Genomic DNA, 16,836 nt, shown 5'->3' with positions numbered 1-16,836 from the left:
GTGGCTAAGCATGCCATTTCTCCCAAGCCAAATTCAAATTTGTGCCACCTAAATATTAAGCGTATCATTCCTTCAGCATACTTTACATATTAAATACCACAAATGTCAATGGTCCTGTTTTTAAGGGGAATAAAGAAATAGAGCCAATCTTCTTAAGTTCAAAAACAACATGGATATCAAAATTAAAATAAGTTACAGGGCTTCCCTGGTGGCACAGTGGTTGAGAGTCCGCCTGCCGATGCAGGGGACATGGGTTCGTGCCCCGGTCCGGGAAGATCCCACATGCTGCGGAGCAGCTGGGCCCGTGAGCCATGGCCGCTAAGCCTGTGTGTCCGGACCCGCAACGGGAGAGGCCACAAGAGTGAGAGGCTCGCGTACCTCAAAATAAATAAATAAATAAGTTACAAATCAGATTAATGAAACCCTCAGGAAACCCTCGGGCCATAAAGATGGGAATTAGCAATGGCTTGTGTCAGGGAAAGTAAGAAGACCAAACTAGAGCTGAAGGCGTTATACAGGGTATTCTGGCAAAGATGGAGCAAATGAACAGAAGGAAAGCATTGTTTTATAAAAAGGTAAGAAGAGTAAGAGCTGTCTGTATATAGCATAGAACCGGGAAAAGAACAGTAAAGATAGCAAGTCCGAGTGAATGACCACCACTAGCTATAAAAGGTTTACAATTTAGCTTCTGTCCATTAAAATTAGGTCAAGTTTACCCTTCCTCACACCATCACTTTCTTGCCAATATGCTTCTGAGTGGGAGAGTAAGGGGTAGAACTAACTAGTACAATGGCAATGGCAAATAATCCTGGGTACTACCCACGGGAGTGCATCATACAAATGAGTATCAACAATGTAAAGGGTTGAGAACCTATGATGTAGGCAACACAGCAATAACTTGCAATCAGAAAATGAAGTCAAAGTTGAGTCCAAGATGTCATTTTGATTAAGTCTAGAAAATGTGCTAAAAATTAAGAGGTTAGAAAGGACAGGTAGTTTCAAAAGGAAGATGAACTCTTGCTTGTAGCACGCTGAAATTGACAGCAATTCTAAATCCTCTAAAGAGCAATGTTTATTCTCAATGTAAAACCATAATAAAGAGCTATGGAAACCAGGATGAAATCACAAGAGGAATATCTCAGGAATTCTAGAAAAAAAATTCTAATGCTTATTAGAATTGCAATGGACTACATTAAGTTTTTAACTTAGCTGACATCAGAACACCCATAATTTTGACTTTTAAAAAATTTCTCATACACACAAATGTTCTTCAATATAAATGTGTCAAAGATCACCTATTTTGGAATAAAAAACTTGTGGTCAAATTAATCTAAATGGTCCAATAACATTTAATATTATAAATGAAGAACTATTTCACATACTGGGCTCCCTCTATGTAGTAGAACCAGTCATCAGATATGAAAATAGGTAATATATTCATGGGGGAAAAAAAAAACCCTATGTCTTTCACAGGTTAAAGCCCCAATTCCAAAAAAAAAACCCAAGGTTAATATATGAATGTGATAAACTATGATGGAGGGCACTGAGAATCTATTTCTGACATTAGTAAAAGGAGAAAGTTAGTCCAAAGAACAGAACTGGGTGATCAGAAATCCAAAAAAATGGTCAAATCAAAAGCTCTGATTTTCTTTATAAGAGCAGAATTACTTATGCATGTCTATCAACACACCCTGTTGTTGGCAAAATCTGGTGTCACTTCCTTTGCCTGTTTCATACGGCCATTAAGTCCCACATTCCTTAATTTATAACATAGTAGACCCTTCATGATCTAACCAGTACCCCCTCTCTCTCCTAATCTCTTGCAAAATTATTGGAAAAGGCTTTTAAATAAAGCAATGTTCCCACCTACTGTTCTGATAGAATGAACCATCACTTAATTTGCTGGATTAACCAAATCCTACTTACCTAATAGACTGGCTTTACATTAGGCCTTTCATTCCTAAGTAAACATCAATCATGCCCATGACTTTGGGCTAAATACTTCAGATAAGTTTTTCGGCTACTCTCTGGAACTCCCTTCAGCTTCTATCAGCAGTTATATCCTTATTAAGAGTCCCATATTTGTTTCCCGAACTATGCCATTACACTTGGCTATAATTACTTAAAATGGTATGTTACTTAAGTGTTATGAAATATAAGTATGAAAAGAAGTGTTCCTATGAAAACTAAGCTGAATGCGCCAAACGACTAGTTTTTAAAGGAGAGTCACACACTCACTCACTCACTCACACACACACACACACAGGCACACCACTTGGGTTATTCAAACTAAAAGATTAGAAAAACTGCATATTTCTAGGATTATGAACTGATTATTCTTCTAGCTTTCAAGTTCTCACTCTGCTATGCAAACTCAAACAGCATTTTGTAAAGGATGCATCTATTTTAGGGGTGTCTAGTAAATTATTTCCAAACTGTGGATCTATGCATATTCAAAGAAAAGGTCTTAGCTCCACATTAGCAATGGGCAAATGAACATACACATCTGTTTTAATTGAAAATAAATGTTTAGACCAAGTATGAACACATACTTGAACCACTTTCCAATTAAACAACTAACTCGGGTCTTCCTACTGTACCACTATTGAGGTGTTACCAGTAAGATTTCTTTACTGATAAAGTTGGGTTTTTAGAAGAAAAAATGAAAAGCAAAATTATTCTCCATACGCTATTACAACTCTAAGGTAGCTTTATTTTCCCTCCTTTCTAATTCAAAAGCCTCTGCTAGGGCTGAATACAGTTTCTTCCTCTTTCTTGGGCAGATTAGATGCATAAGTGTGCATGTTCCTCCTCTACTTTAAGATTTTACTCAGGTTTTTTTTTTTTTTTTTTTTGCGGTACGCGGGCCTCTCACTGTTGTGGCCTCTCCCGTTGCGGAGCACAGGCTCCGGACGCGCAGGCTCAGCGGCCATAGCTCACGGGCCCAGCCGCTCCGCGGCATGTGGGATCCTCCCGGACCGGGGCACGGACCCGTGTCCCCTGCATGGGCAGGCGGACTCCCAACCACTGCGCCACCAGGGAAGCCCATTACTCAGGTTTTTTGCTTTAAGTCCAATTTTGAATCCTTTCATCTTTTCCTCTTAGTTCACTTTTAACTATCTTCACAGCTCATCTAATCACTAAACATCTCCAGGTCATCTATATCTCCTCTTAGAACAGGCAGGAAAGACTTCATTCTTATCTAAGTATTGCTATGCCAAAAAAGGACAGGTAACCTGTTGCTCTTGATCAAGCTGTTATTCTTCCCCTTCCCACCAAATGGCAAACATCTACCTCTCCTTTCTTTGTTCCTTTATTTTCTTTCATTTACACTTCACACACCTCAGACTTCCCAAATATACAATACCTCACCAGGGTCAATGTTTAATGGTTATCATGAAAACTCTTTTAAAAAGACTACTGAATTTTATTCCCCAAAAGACTATCAAATGTACTCCTTCCTGGAAGGGACTGCTGCTATCTGCTATGTCACATAAGGTCTTTGTACTCTGAAACATACCAAAAGCAGTTATTGACAAAAACATGTAAATATATACAGTAGTGAAAATGAATATAACACTGAAGAAGTCTTCTGAGAAGCCCTTATTCCAATAAGTGAACTGCCTAGTAATTTTCAACTTAAAACTCTATATAGCAGTTTTTAAAGCCTAAGACACATATTAACACATTATTGACCGGGGGATTTCTGCAGAAACTAACACCTGTGGCCAAAATCTGTCTCTGGTCAAAAATGTGTTAACATATTCAGACTAGGAAGGACCCCAAAGCTGCCTGGTTTCCTAGTTTGCTCCTGCTTAATGGCAGTTCTATGAGCTAGAGATAAAACCCAGTGCCCAGCAACCACACCTTGAAAACCACATCTTAAAAATGTAGAGAAGCATAATAAAATGGAATGCAGTCAAGTTAACTGAATCACACAACTACTGTTGCCAGCTGTTACAAATGGCAGACTCATGATTTTACTGATTTGTGAAAGGAAGCCATTCTTTACCTTATACCAGTGGCTTTCAATTTTTAAATGAAACCTTTGAAAATTTGCTGGCCAGTACGGGCCCTCTGCCCTAGAAAAATACACAATTTTTAAGGCTTCTTGGATCTTTTAATTCCCATTCTTGGACTCCTGAGTTAAGAGACCTCTATATTATTAGAGGCAGGTTTGTACTATTGTCACTGCTTTAAACAGAAGCCCCAAACTGAGATAAATTGGGGCACTAAGAGTACCTGATTTTCTTTCTCCACAACAACCCTATGGGGTAGATATTATTCCCTTTTAATTGAGCTCAGTTTTCTCTGAGGGATGGAAGATTTCTTTAGGCCACTCGGCTATTCAATGGTAAAAAGTTGGTTTGACTCAAAACCTGGAGCTCTTTTTACAACACTACATTCTTCTTTGAGTTTGAATTAGGTTCAATCTAGTATGCATATCCTCATTTCATTTTCCATTTCATCATGTTCAAGATAAAGTACCCAATTTTTTGGCTTCTTGTGAGTTTAGACAGAAGAGGTATTGATCCCCTCCCCCACGAACACGAGAGCTTTTGGTCTAAGATCTGGTAGAAAAGGCAGACTACATTAGTTCACAATTTAACGACACAAGGAAGAAAACTGCAAATTTTTTGGCATAAAGAGAAGTCCATGTTGTGAAGAATAAAGCCAGTGACCATTTTCCACAGTAATGCTCTAAAACTTCTGTCGAAAGTAACATGTTCCCTGCTCTTTCTCTGCTTAAGTAAATGGTATAAATTAAGCAAACACTTGATAAAGTGCCCATAACCAGAATGGCGGTAACCTAATAATGGATTAAAGAGCTCTTCAGAAGAACTTTGAACCGTGGAGGTTAGTTCCCCCTAGTAGGAAGAAAGAGAATATTTTCTTAGCCAGTATGATACAGGTACTCAATAGAACAATGAAGTCTGGTTCATCACTGATGCCACCAGCCAATAATGTTAATTCTGAAAAGGAATTACCTGCTTGTTTTCCTCAAATTAAAAGTCAAAGTTCAGAAAAAAAACTAGAGTAATAAAAATTATAACTGGTTATATTTTTATAAGTAAGACGTTGCGATATAATTAAGCACACTTTCATTAATCATCAAGTAAATCAGTTCAAACAATTATTTTCTCTAGGAGAAATAACAGTTCTGCTATATTTTACTCTTCCATTTTACTAAAAAGGGGAAAAGGAATTTTATGCAAGATGTTTCCAGAGTCAACATGACCTGCCTGAAAAAAAGATGACAGGGAAAGAAAGAAGCCTGCCTGTAACGAATCACAGTATCTGTAAATATCGTATTTTCCCAAGTTGAAACAAAAAAGGCCTTGGAAAATTAGCAGTGCTGCTGACCTAGTTCTATTATCCTCTTTTCCAAAAGAAGCCTTTTCGCTCATTTACTTAACAAATACTTGAGTATCTACTATATGTTAAGAGGCATGAGCCATGCAAAGATCACTACTGGAGATTTACTTTAGAAAAGACTAAGGCTGGAAGCAAAAGCTTGTTTAGGATTCTGAGTCTTCTGTATAATAAAGGAATTAAACTTTCATTTATCTATACTTTCGAAGTGGAAATTTCGTTTAGACTCGGTAAGAAGCCAGTGCTATTCTGAAGGAGAAATGGGTAGTGACCAGTATGAAACCCCCTTAATAATCATAACAAGGAGAAGCTATTTAGAGATTAATCCAGTTATTCTCACCCACGGATCCTATTCTTTTTCCTTGATAAGGAAACCAAAGGGAAGTAAAGTTAAAACTGCTATAGTCTTTTCCTAGGAAAATCCTCACAATGACAGGACCTTTTAATACTTCTTGTGTGGAAAACATGCAAATACCTACCTGGAATCTCAAATAAGCTGTAAGTAGAGGGTAAATGTTACTGCGTCCCCCATTTATTCCTAAAATTGACTTTTGTCTTAAGGGAAATTATAACTTGTAGCAAACTCTTTGAAACCAAAATAAAAATTATTTGATCTATTAGGTGTAATAATTGGAGGAAAAACATCAGAGCGAACAAAACTCAGTAACGTACACAGGTACTAATCAGTAAACAGAGCAAGGTGGGAAAAGCCTGACATGTTTTTTATTATAGGAAAACATCATATTTTCAAATTTTAAATATCCTTATTACCTTAGCAAACCACAAGATGAGCATTTGTCATTTAGTATCAATAAAAGCCAGAACTCCCTTCTCATCTTAGAAATGAATGATAGCTATCAATGTAAAGATTTCAAGTAAGCAATCAAAAACAAACCACACACAAGACAGATACCACACAAGACTGGCACCCACGTTAAGATAAAAAATATTATTGTTCTTTAAAAAGATAGCCTAAAGAAAATCATCATTTAAGAAAAATACTCGGGGCTTCCCTGGTGGCGCAGTGGTTGAGAGTCCGCCTGCTGATGCAGGGGACGCGGGTTCGTGCCCCGGTCCGGGAAGATCCCACATGCCGCGGAGCGGCTGGGCCTGTGAGCCATGGCCACTGAGCCTGCGCATCCGGAGCCTGTGCTCCGCAACGGGAGAGGCCACAACAGTGAGAGGCCCGCGTACCACAAAAAAGGAAAAAAAAAAAAAAAAAACTGAAAAAAAGAAAAATACTCATAATTTAGGAACTGACGATATTCCATTAGTCTCAGACTAGTATAAAGGAATCATAATACCATTATAACTTTAACAAAAACTCCAAACCCCACAACGTGAGAAATAATCCTATATCGCTCGTTATAGTAGTTCTTCCATAAACAAGGTTCAAATAATTAAGTAGTGCAGTTGCATTTTCAGAGGAATTGGGATACTGCATCCCTCTATATACCAGAGAGCCCTGCCATACTGAGACCCAATGTGTAACCTGAAGTCCTGAAATACAAGAGAAATCATTTAGTAAAACCCACTTCAAATATTATTCCAAAAACTCATGGTTCATTAAAAGGGGAAAGTATTAGTGTATATAAGTTGTTATATGCTAAATGGTTGGATCTTCTACCAATTTATCCTCAGATTTAAACTTTTCTGCCACAGAAAATCATCATTTGTAAGAAAATTTTAAAATTAACCAAAATGTAATGTTCAATTCTTTTAAGCTATTTAGAGAAGCAATGCTTCAACAAGTAGATACTGAATACTTAAAATACTTCTTGAATGAACCTGGAAAAATCAAGCTTGAGTTTTTCATAATCTTTTATTGTGGTTGTCAGTGTTCAAAGTTGAGACCTCCAACACTTAAACGCAGGAAGAGGCAAAAGCAACTGTGAAGCCAGTTTTCCGCATGGCTGACTCATTACATTAACATTATAGTGGCTAATCCAGGGAAGGCTACTAAGTCTTCAGTGAGTCTCCTATTACATCGCACCTAAAACAGGGTATGTAAAATTCCTGCATCCATATACGTACTTTAAAGAAAATCAGCTCTAGAACTACTACAAATATTCTAACCATAACTGAAACGATATACAATTACTTTACCTTTTCAATTAGAACAAAAAACACTACTAATCTATTTGAACTGACTGATAATCATCTTTGCATTTACCTTATACAACTGTTTTAACATCTTTTAGTAAGGACACCCTGAAAGACATGGAAATCTAGAACACCCCATTTGCAAAAGGAAAGGAAAAACCAAAGAAAGAAAAAGTTGAGAGTAACCTAACTGATATGCATTACAGGAACTCTATATCATAGCGACGCTAAACTGAATGGTTTGATTCTCACCAGTACATCATTGCAGATATCTCTTAGCTCGGTCTCAATTTTCTCTCTGTATTCTCGAGCCATCTGCTGTTTTTTCTCAGCACCTTCCGTCTTTTGCTCAATACTTGAGACGACCCTCCAAGATGACCTACGGGCTCCTACAACATTTTTATAAGCAACTGAGAGAAGATTCCTCTCCTCATTGGATAATTCAGCTCCTTGCTCAGTTACAGACTTCATGCAGGCCGCCATGTCGTCATACCGCTCAGCCTGCTCGGCCAGTTTGGCCTTCTGCACCAGCTCATTTTTATCCATGACTGGATGTTCTGCCGGGGAAAAAAAAAGAAAAGTAGCATTTAGATATTTTTTTCCATTAAAACAAACAGACTGAAAATTATACCTTTTGTAAACAAGCTATGTTAACACCTTAAACCTAATTACCTATGGAAGATTCTTTACACGAGAAATTTAATGCAGCCTCACAAAAGAATGCTAAGAAAAAAAATACTGGCATGCTCAGCATGCAGAGGGTACATTTAAAGCCATTAACACTGGTTTAGCAAAACTAAAATTGCATTACCTCATCTTTGTTCAGGATCCTTATTTCACATAAGGTTAAAGCACATTCACCAAGAGGCAGCCTTAAAAACCAACCGTTATCTTACTTGGTCAAAATCTCAACTCCAGTTTCAAATATCACTAAATAATCCAAAATTAAGCAGCTTTTAGTGAAAACACCACCTATGAAGAACATTACACTATCACACTCCCAGAATCACGATACCTGTCAGTTGAATGTAATTCATGTGCTTTTACTTTGGTAATAGCTACTCTTGTCAGGAGTGTTTAAATTTTAGTTGGTATCCCCCCCACCCCAAGTCCACTGATCTTTGCAACAGCTGATCGTAGCATGCCAATTTTCTGGGAGAAATGACCAAACTGCTTGTTTTAATATATTGTGAATGTAAAACCACCACCAAGGATCAATACATAACTGACCCTAAGGCTTCATTTATCTGTACCTTGTTATATGCACACAGGCTTAAAAAATAACACCCATGAATCCTGGAACTTCGATTCTTACTATCTGCAAGCACTAAAATGTATCTATTAAGTGCTTCCCGGTGTCACCAGTGTTTCTGATGTCACTGTTCAGTTTAAATGCAGAATTACTGCATTGTTTCTAGTAGTCAAAATTTAATTGAATACATTATCACCCGAGCCGCCCTTATATCGTAACTTCCTAATTCTTTCTCATTTTAAAGCTCCTTCGACTTTTCAATTTCCCCCGTTTTACTATTCCTTAATATATCCTTTTGAAAGGTCCTAAAGCAGCACAGAAAGATACTAACCCATACAGTGGTCCCACAGGGTACAGGATTTATGATGAACAGAAGAGTCACTGTCATTCACTACGGGAAATGACTCCCTTTCTTTACCTTCCCAGGGAAATCCCACAATACTTTTTGTTTCAAAAAACCAAATCGTCACAGGTCCTCTGTGTTTGAACAAGCAATTAGCGAGCTTGAATGGGAACTAGACTGTTTCAATGCGAAAACTAAAATTTGTGATCGCATAACCTCCCCACCCCCCTCTTCTTGAAATTACTAATTTCTCCCCTCTTCTTGAAATTACTAATTTCTCCCCTCTTCTTGAAATTACTAATTTCTCCCCTAGGAACTCAAAAATGCTCTCGGACTAACGCTGCTTCTAACGAAAATTATCTAAGACCAGTACAAAGGTTTCTCCCCCCAACCCCTCGGGTACAAGCGGGAAATGGATTAGGTTTCTCAGAATAACCAGCGCTCCAAGGACTGGCCGCACCCATTTAACCCTTAGCCGGCCTAAGACGTCGAGGTGGGTGAAACGAAAACGGGCCGACTGCGACTTTAAAGTGCAAACCCTTCCGTCCGCGCCATCCGCAACCCCCCTCCTTGGCTCCGCCCAAGCTGGTGCCTCCGCTCGGTCCCCGAGTCTCCCTCTTTGTCATGGCGGATCTGTGTCAAGGAGTCCAACCTACTGCCGAGTGTTAATTCCCCCACCGGGGCCGGAGGGAGGAGCCGCACGCCCCCGCCCGAGCCGGGGAGGGGGAGCCGCCCGCGCCGAGGGCACCGACGCCAGCGCCGCCCGCAGAAGCGGAACCAGACGGGCCGGCCGCGGACACACCCCACTCTCCCACCGGCGTCCGTCCGCCACCGGCCACCGCGGGTGCTCACTTAGTCTACGGGGACCCGACAGCTGCGGCAGGTGGGGGAGGGGCGAGCCACACCCAGGCGAGCAGGGCCACCGCCGGCTGTTATGCTCTGGCTCACCCGCCCCGCAGAGCGGGGTCCCCGTCTACACACCCAGACCAGGACCCTTCAGTTCCAGCCCCCGCGGGAACGAGCGAGACGCGCGGCCCACCGTCTTCCCCATCCTCATCCCTACCTGGGCTTCCAGCCCCCCTCCACCCGGATATAGAAAGCCAGCCCATCCCCCACCCCGCCAGGAATATTCACGTCCCCCCGCCGCGGAACCCAGGAAATTCGGCTCTGGGTCGCGGGCGAGCCCCACCCCGGAGCCGGCTCGGCCGAAGTGCGGCCTCGCCCAGGTCTACCTGGCGGGCGCTTCCGGGCAGCCTCGGCTCGCAGCCCGGTGCCCGGGCCTCCCGCCGCGCCGCCACCCGGGTGGGGGAGGGCTGGGTGCCGCCACCGCAGCGCGGGGCGCGGAGGCTGCGCCGAGGAGCGGGCGGGAGAGGCAGGGGAGGGGGGAGGCGGCGGGGAGGGGGCGGCCTCACCTGCGCCACTGCAATGCCCGCAGCCGCCGAGTCATTATCTCGGGCGGAAGCGGGCAGCGGGGAGGCGCTGAAGAGGGAGCTTCGGGGGCGCGGGTGGGAACGGATCGCAGCCGGCGGTGCCTCGGCCGGCCGGGAGCCGGCGACCGGGCGGGTCCCGGGGATCTGGCGTGTGGGCGCCCTTCCCACCGAGGGGGCCGGGACCGGGGCCGGGCGCTCATCGCGGCCGATGCGGAAGCAAGTAGCCCGAAGCAGCCGCGAGCCGCCCGCCCGAATCCAGCGGAAGAGAAACCGCCGCCCGTCTCCGCCTGAGGAGACTCCGCCTCAGACCAGCGCCGCTCCCGCCGGGCGAGTGGGGCTGAAGGGATGCGGAGCGGGGACGGCCCCCGCGCTTTCGGAAGGCTGGCCTGGGACAGGAAGGAGCCGGGCGAGGCGGCGGCGGCCGGGTCCCTTACCTGTGTCCGGAGTGGGTGGCGACGGACGGACGGGGCTCAGCGGTCTCTGGGCGGCAGCTGCGAGGCTGAGACTCTGTCCCTGGATCTCGCTGCTCACAGGCTACAGCCGCTCCGCAGACACGGGGTTTCCTCCAATCACCAGCCCCGGCAGCAGGGGCGCCACACGCACGATGACGTCAAACGCTGCTATGGCAACCGTTGATTGGTGCCCACAGCTCAGGGGGCCCAGAGCAACAGCCGCTCCCCAGCGCGGGGCCGTCCTGCCCGCCCGCACTAGAGGGCGAGCGGAGGAGCGCGCGTCCTCTCCGCTCCCAACACTCCTCCCCAGCCCGCTCGGCTTCCAGCTTTTCTACTCCTGTCCTGAGTGCGCCTGAACAGGAAGCTCTTTTTTTTTTTTTCTCCTGGCCACCAATACCCCCACCCTTACTCGCCTTCCCTTCGGATCCCCCCGCTACCTCCGCCGGCTCACTCTTCTAAACCAGCCAGGAGGAAATTTCTCCCCACCCCCACCGTAGCTTTTCGTGCGATCCTTCTGCGCCTGCGCCAGTTACTCCCTCTAGAAGGGGCTCCCGTTCAGCAACATCCGGGACCTTTCACGTCCTCCCCCACCACCACCTCCCAGCCGCCTGGCCCGCCCCGCCCTCCGTGTTTCGCGGTGGTAGCTGCCCCCGGGGCCATCCGAGGGGCGGGATTACGAGAGCGGCTCCGCGGCGCTAGCATCCTGATCTGGACTTGGGGTAGTGGGAGGGCGCGGTCAGAGGGTCGGGGAGGGGCGTGGTGGCGCGCTAGCCCGCTAGCCCGCCGCTCCCCCACGCCGGGCGGGGCGACCGGGGCGCGCGGCCCCTCCCTTTCTCCCTTCCGCCGCCGCGGCTTTACCTGCTGGCTCGGGGAAAGCGGCCGGAGGCCTTTTAAGGCTCGGCAGAGAGTGAGGCGTCCGGTCCCAGAGGGTGGGCTGAGCGACGGGATGGTTTTCCAATCGGGATTTGGGGATCAGCACGCAGTGACAGCTGCGAGGGGACAATGGGTGGGCGCGAAGTGGGGCTGAGGTGGGGCGGGCGGGCGGAGCTGAGGCCTGGAAGGAGGCTCTCAGAAAGCCTACAACCTCCGAGGGGAAAAGACAGCTTCCTTAGATGGAGGGTTTGAGGTGGCCGGGGAGGCCTTAACAAGAAGGGAGGCAGAGAAAGAGGTTTGACCGTATTGCCTCGTTTCTCGTAGGTTACATTTTTGTGTCCAAATAAAGCTTTCACTTAAAGACCTCATGCTGCAGTGGTTTAAAACGTAATGATGATTACGTATTTTCTCCTGAAGCAAGGTTTTAGGGACTCGGGGGTGCCCGGGGCCCGGATTGACCCAGCTGGCGGTGGGCCGCAGGCAGGGCGAGGAGCAGGGACCGGGAGCCAGGAAGAGAGGAAAGAGAAGGGCGGAAATTGCAGGTGCCGCATTAACGTGCCAACCTAAAACGGTAGGGCCTCCACCCAGTCAATTTAAGGAAGTTCTAAGAGATGAATTCACAGTGTGAAATGTCCCTGATCCGTCTTCCTTTAAATGTATTAGAGCTTAGAAGAGATTAGTGCCTGGTTGACCTGCAAAACCAGTTGCAAAAGTCGTCTGGAGTTTATAGAACTCAGAGCTCTTCCTACTACCCATGTGTAAACTCCATCTTGGCCTCATTGACTTTTCCAACATCTCTTTACTGAGCACTTACTAGGGCCCTGCTTTAGGCACAGCTGACAAAGGAGCCTCACAGGAGTGGAGCCTCACAGGAGTTCAGCCTCAAGTTCCTCAGAGGATTGAACTTACCGGTAGCAGACACATAAAATGTTTCCTCCTTCGTCCAGCACCTGGTTCTTCCGAGCACCTTGTCTTGTTCTGTATGATGGATACAGTGTCTGTGCCACAAGACTGTTCTACAAATGACGTTTTGCCTGAAGTTCCAACTGGCATTTATATAGTAAAAGATAAACCAGGAAGAGAGTTTTCCAGTGACCGGTTCAATTTCAGTGTTTTTTATTTTCCCCATCGGAACAGAGTCATAGTAGGCTGAATGGATGAACAAATTGATCAGGGTTTTGTTTCTGGGATATTAAAGTCACCTTTCTTTGACTCCCAAGCAAATTCTTTTAGGGAATGACTCACTTAAAATGACTAATATTTCAAAAGATTTCTTAAAAAAAATTTTTTTGTCTCCAGTTTTGTGCTAGGCACCAGAAATTTGACAGAAGATACTAAGTTTAAAACATCTTTCTTAAAAGGAAATTGATGGGAGTTCCTGGTGCCCTAGTGGTTAGGATTCCAGGCTTTCACTGCTGTGACCTGGGTTCAATCCCTGGTCAGGGAGCTGAGATCCTGTAAACCACGTGCTCCCCACCCCCCAAAAAAAACTGATGTTTCTTTAATATCTGAAATACATGTCTAGATAGAATATATGCCGTTTGTTTTAGAGGAAGTTTAGGGATTTCTCTACATAAATAAGTTGTGGATTTACCTTAGGAAACAGCTAAGTTAGGTTTTTGCCTCCTGCTTTAAATAGCAAGGCTTTTTTGGTGAAACGACAGGAGCTATTAGGTTTTACATACTCAGATCAACACGCTCATGGAATAAAGTGTAGTGAGGTTGCAGGGGAGCAAGGATAGGGAATGTCATGAAAGCCCCAATTGATAAGTATTTTGAGGAACAGGAATAATATATGGCAAGGATCATTGAAAACGAAGAAATAGAACCTATGAACTTGAACTCTAGGACAATTACTAGAGACTTTGAGTAGTAGCCTAACTTGTTTTTATTTTCTTCACTGCTCAACTCTGTTGCCTCCGTCAAGTTGCTTAACCTTCTGTGCCTTGATATCCCCATCAATAAAATACTGGTAATAAAAACACTTAACTCATTAAATGGTGTTGAGGATTAAATGAAGACATATATAGGGGACTTGCCTGGTGGTCCACTGGCTAAGACTCTGTGCTCCCAGTGCTGGGGGCCGGGGTTTGATCCCTGGTCAGGGAACTAGATCCCACATGCTGCAACTAAAGATACCGCATGCCGCAACTAAGACCCGGTGCAGCCCAATGCATAAATAAATATTTTTAAAAATAAATAAATGAAGATCTATGTATACACATACATATATTTATATATACATATATAAATGTATAATAAAGGTATCTTATATAAGCAATTATATGAGTATCTTAAAATGTGAAAGATATACATATGTATAATATAATAATGTATAAGTGATCTATATCATAGATATATATTATACTTAATTATCCTTATTATAATATATACAATATTATGTATTTTATATACATAGTGTCTAGCAGCATTCCCTGCTAACTTAGCTATTATTATTCATTTGTAGATGGATATATCTGATGTATCTGCTCTTCAAAGGGTTGTGAATATAAAATGAAACCATATATTTAAAACGTCTTTGAAAAGTATGAGGTATAAAGGTGTTCACTCTGGAAATGCAACTTTGTTAGTCTGTTAGCGCAAAGGAGCCATAAGTGGTAGGACAATGATTATTGCTCCATTCCTGTACAAGAGACTGCAAAGATCTCCTCAGATCTATGTTATACATTAAAATGGGAAAGCGGTCAGGTGAATTAGTGTAAGTCCATCGTTTTAATTGGAAAAACATCTCACAGGATGGACTCTATTGATGATGTGGCAGTTACATGATCTTTTAAGCTTAATCACAATTCAGTCAGGTTATAATCTCACGTCAACATTATGCTTTAATTGTAGAAATGCAACATAGAGCAGTGGGCTTTGGAGTCAGAATGGGATACAAATTTTCATTTGTCATTCAGAGCTACATGACCTTAGGCTACTAAATTGGACATACTAATATCCAATTCCATCAGATTATTGCAAGAATAAGTAAGAGATAGAGTAAGGAGAGAGCTACACATAGTGCTCTATATCACAATTATCTATTGTTGGAATAACAGTCTAGAGTTTGTGGTAGAGGCAGACTAGTTATTCACCAAACCTATTTTTCTCTCTCAGAGCCTCAGCTGGACTCCATTGCCCAGTCTCCCTTGCAATTGGGTGTGGCCACGAGCCTGATCAGTAACTAATAGGATGTGACCAAAGTGATGTGCTTCACTTGTGGCCTTGGTCCATAAAAACCTCCCTGTTTGAACCTTTATTAGGTCCCTTAATGCACCTCTCTTTGCCACCTGAAATGGAGAGGATTTCAAGGCTTTAGAGGAGAGGGACTGTAAAATGAAAGGAGCCTGAGTCCCTGAAAGTCTATGAAAGTCGGCCTTGAACATTTTGGACTTTATTGAGGGATATCTTCTCTTTTTTAAGCCACTGAGATTTAGGATTTATCTGTTATAAGAGCTAGCACTGTAATGTCTGTAGGTGTCATTGGCAAATCCAAAGCATGGTAAAAATTTTTTTAAAAGAGAAAATGGGAAAGAAAAAAGGGGGTTGGGAGGGAAAAGAAGTGAGAGAGTAAGAGAAGGGAACCTGATCTTGTGATAAAAGGTATTTTATGTATTTGTGACTAATCTATTGACCTTTAGCATGACCTTAAGAAAGTAACATTTACTCAATTCTAAATCAATGTAAGGGACTTCCCTGGTGGCACAGTGGTTAAGAATCCACCTGCCAATGCAGGGGACATAGGTTCGAGCCCTGGTCTGGGAAGATCCCACATACTTTTCAAAGACATTTTAAATATATGGTTTCATTTTATATTCACAACACTTTGAAGAGCAGAGACATCAGATATATCCATCTACAAATGAATAATAACAGCTAAGTTAGCAGGGAATGCTGCTAGACACTATGTATATAAAATACATAATATTGTATATATTATAATAAGTATATTAAGTATAAGTATAATATATATCTATAATATATATAAGATATAGATCCCACTTGCACACCACAACGAAGAGTAGCTCCCACTTGCCGCAACTAGAAGAAAGCCCGCGCGCAGCAACGAAGACCCAACACAGCCAAAGATAATAAATAAATTAAAAGTAAATTAATCTGAGTCTCACTACTTTACTTTTTAATTTACTATTTACTTGATGCCATCCTCATTCTGTTGTCTACTACTTTAGCCTTATTTTTCCAAAAAAACCTTTCAGTCCATACCTTTTAACTGTATCCCCACATCCCAGACTCTAGCCCTGTGTTCTATGATACTTTGGTCACAGACTGGGTTTTTTGCATGCTGATTAAAAAAACAAAAATGTAAACCAATAAGAAAGCCAAGTCAACTGTGAACTCTCATTTCATCCCTTCATCAGGCACTTAACTAGGGCCCACTGGTCAGAGATGATGCTGCACTGGAGGGGTTAAAATGCATGGATCGTGCTCCCTCCCTGAAGGAGCACACAGTCTAGGGACAGAGCCAAACACCAAATGCAATTACAGTGAAACACAGTGAAGTAAGGGCTTGTAAAGGTAAGCAGATTGTGTTTTGAGAAATCAGAGCTGTGAGCACTGTCCATGAAGTGAGGAAGTTTCCCCGAAAAACTCATATTCATCCTATACATGACTGATTTGCTCATCAGCAGAGTCAATTTTGCTTTTTTGCCTCCAATGGCATTTTTAATTCCACAGTGAAATTTTTAGCTTCCTTACATTTTTTACCTTACCAGTGACTGATAGATACCATATCTCCCCACATCCTATTAAGTACACAAAGAGACATTTTCTAAAGTTTTCTTTTCCTATAGTAAATCATCTTCAGTTGTATACTCTTCTTTGGAGTCTTCAGATAGCACTCTGTTTCCTTGTGCTATAGAGTTTTTTTCGATCCTATGATGGGGTGGTGATTGTTTTCCTATTACATGTCAATAAGGGAAGTTCCTTCCAGTCTCAGAGTTGGCCAACTGGCAGATGAAATTTCCTCTGCTTCTCTTGACCGTAGTC

General features: G+C 43.2%; 1 protein-coding gene across 1 annotated transcript in view; it reads right to left on the bottom strand.

Annotated features, from left to right (window-relative positions):
* The window catches only part of YWHAZ (tyrosine 3-monooxygenase/tryptophan 5-monooxygenase activation protein zeta), a 32,879-nt gene extending 21,490 nt beyond the window's left edge, over nucleotides 1–11,389 (bottom strand). The window contains exons 1-2 of the mRNA XM_029222663.1: nucleotides 10,936–11,389; nucleotides 7,729–8,033 (exon numbers count right to left, since the gene is read on the bottom strand). Coding sequence (XP_029078496.1) covers nucleotides 7,729–8,022 — 294 coding nt within the window. The 5' untranslated portion in view covers nucleotides 8,023–8,033; nucleotides 10,936–11,389. The remainder of the gene's footprint in view (nucleotides 1–7,728; nucleotides 8,034–10,935) is intronic.
* Nucleotides 11,390–16,836: the final 5,447 nt, after the last annotated feature.

This window comes from Monodon monoceros, unplaced genomic scaffold, assembly GCF_005190385.1.
Source record: "Monodon monoceros isolate NGI ecotype Baffin Bay Population unplaced genomic scaffold, NGI_Narwhal_1 Super_Scaffold_14, whole genome shotgun sequence".
Lineage (NCBI taxonomy): Eukaryota > Metazoa > Chordata > Mammalia > Artiodactyla > Monodontidae > Monodon > Monodon monoceros.
The sequence above is the reverse complement of the archived record's forward strand: the minus strand, read 5'-3'. Positions and strand labels throughout refer to the sequence as shown.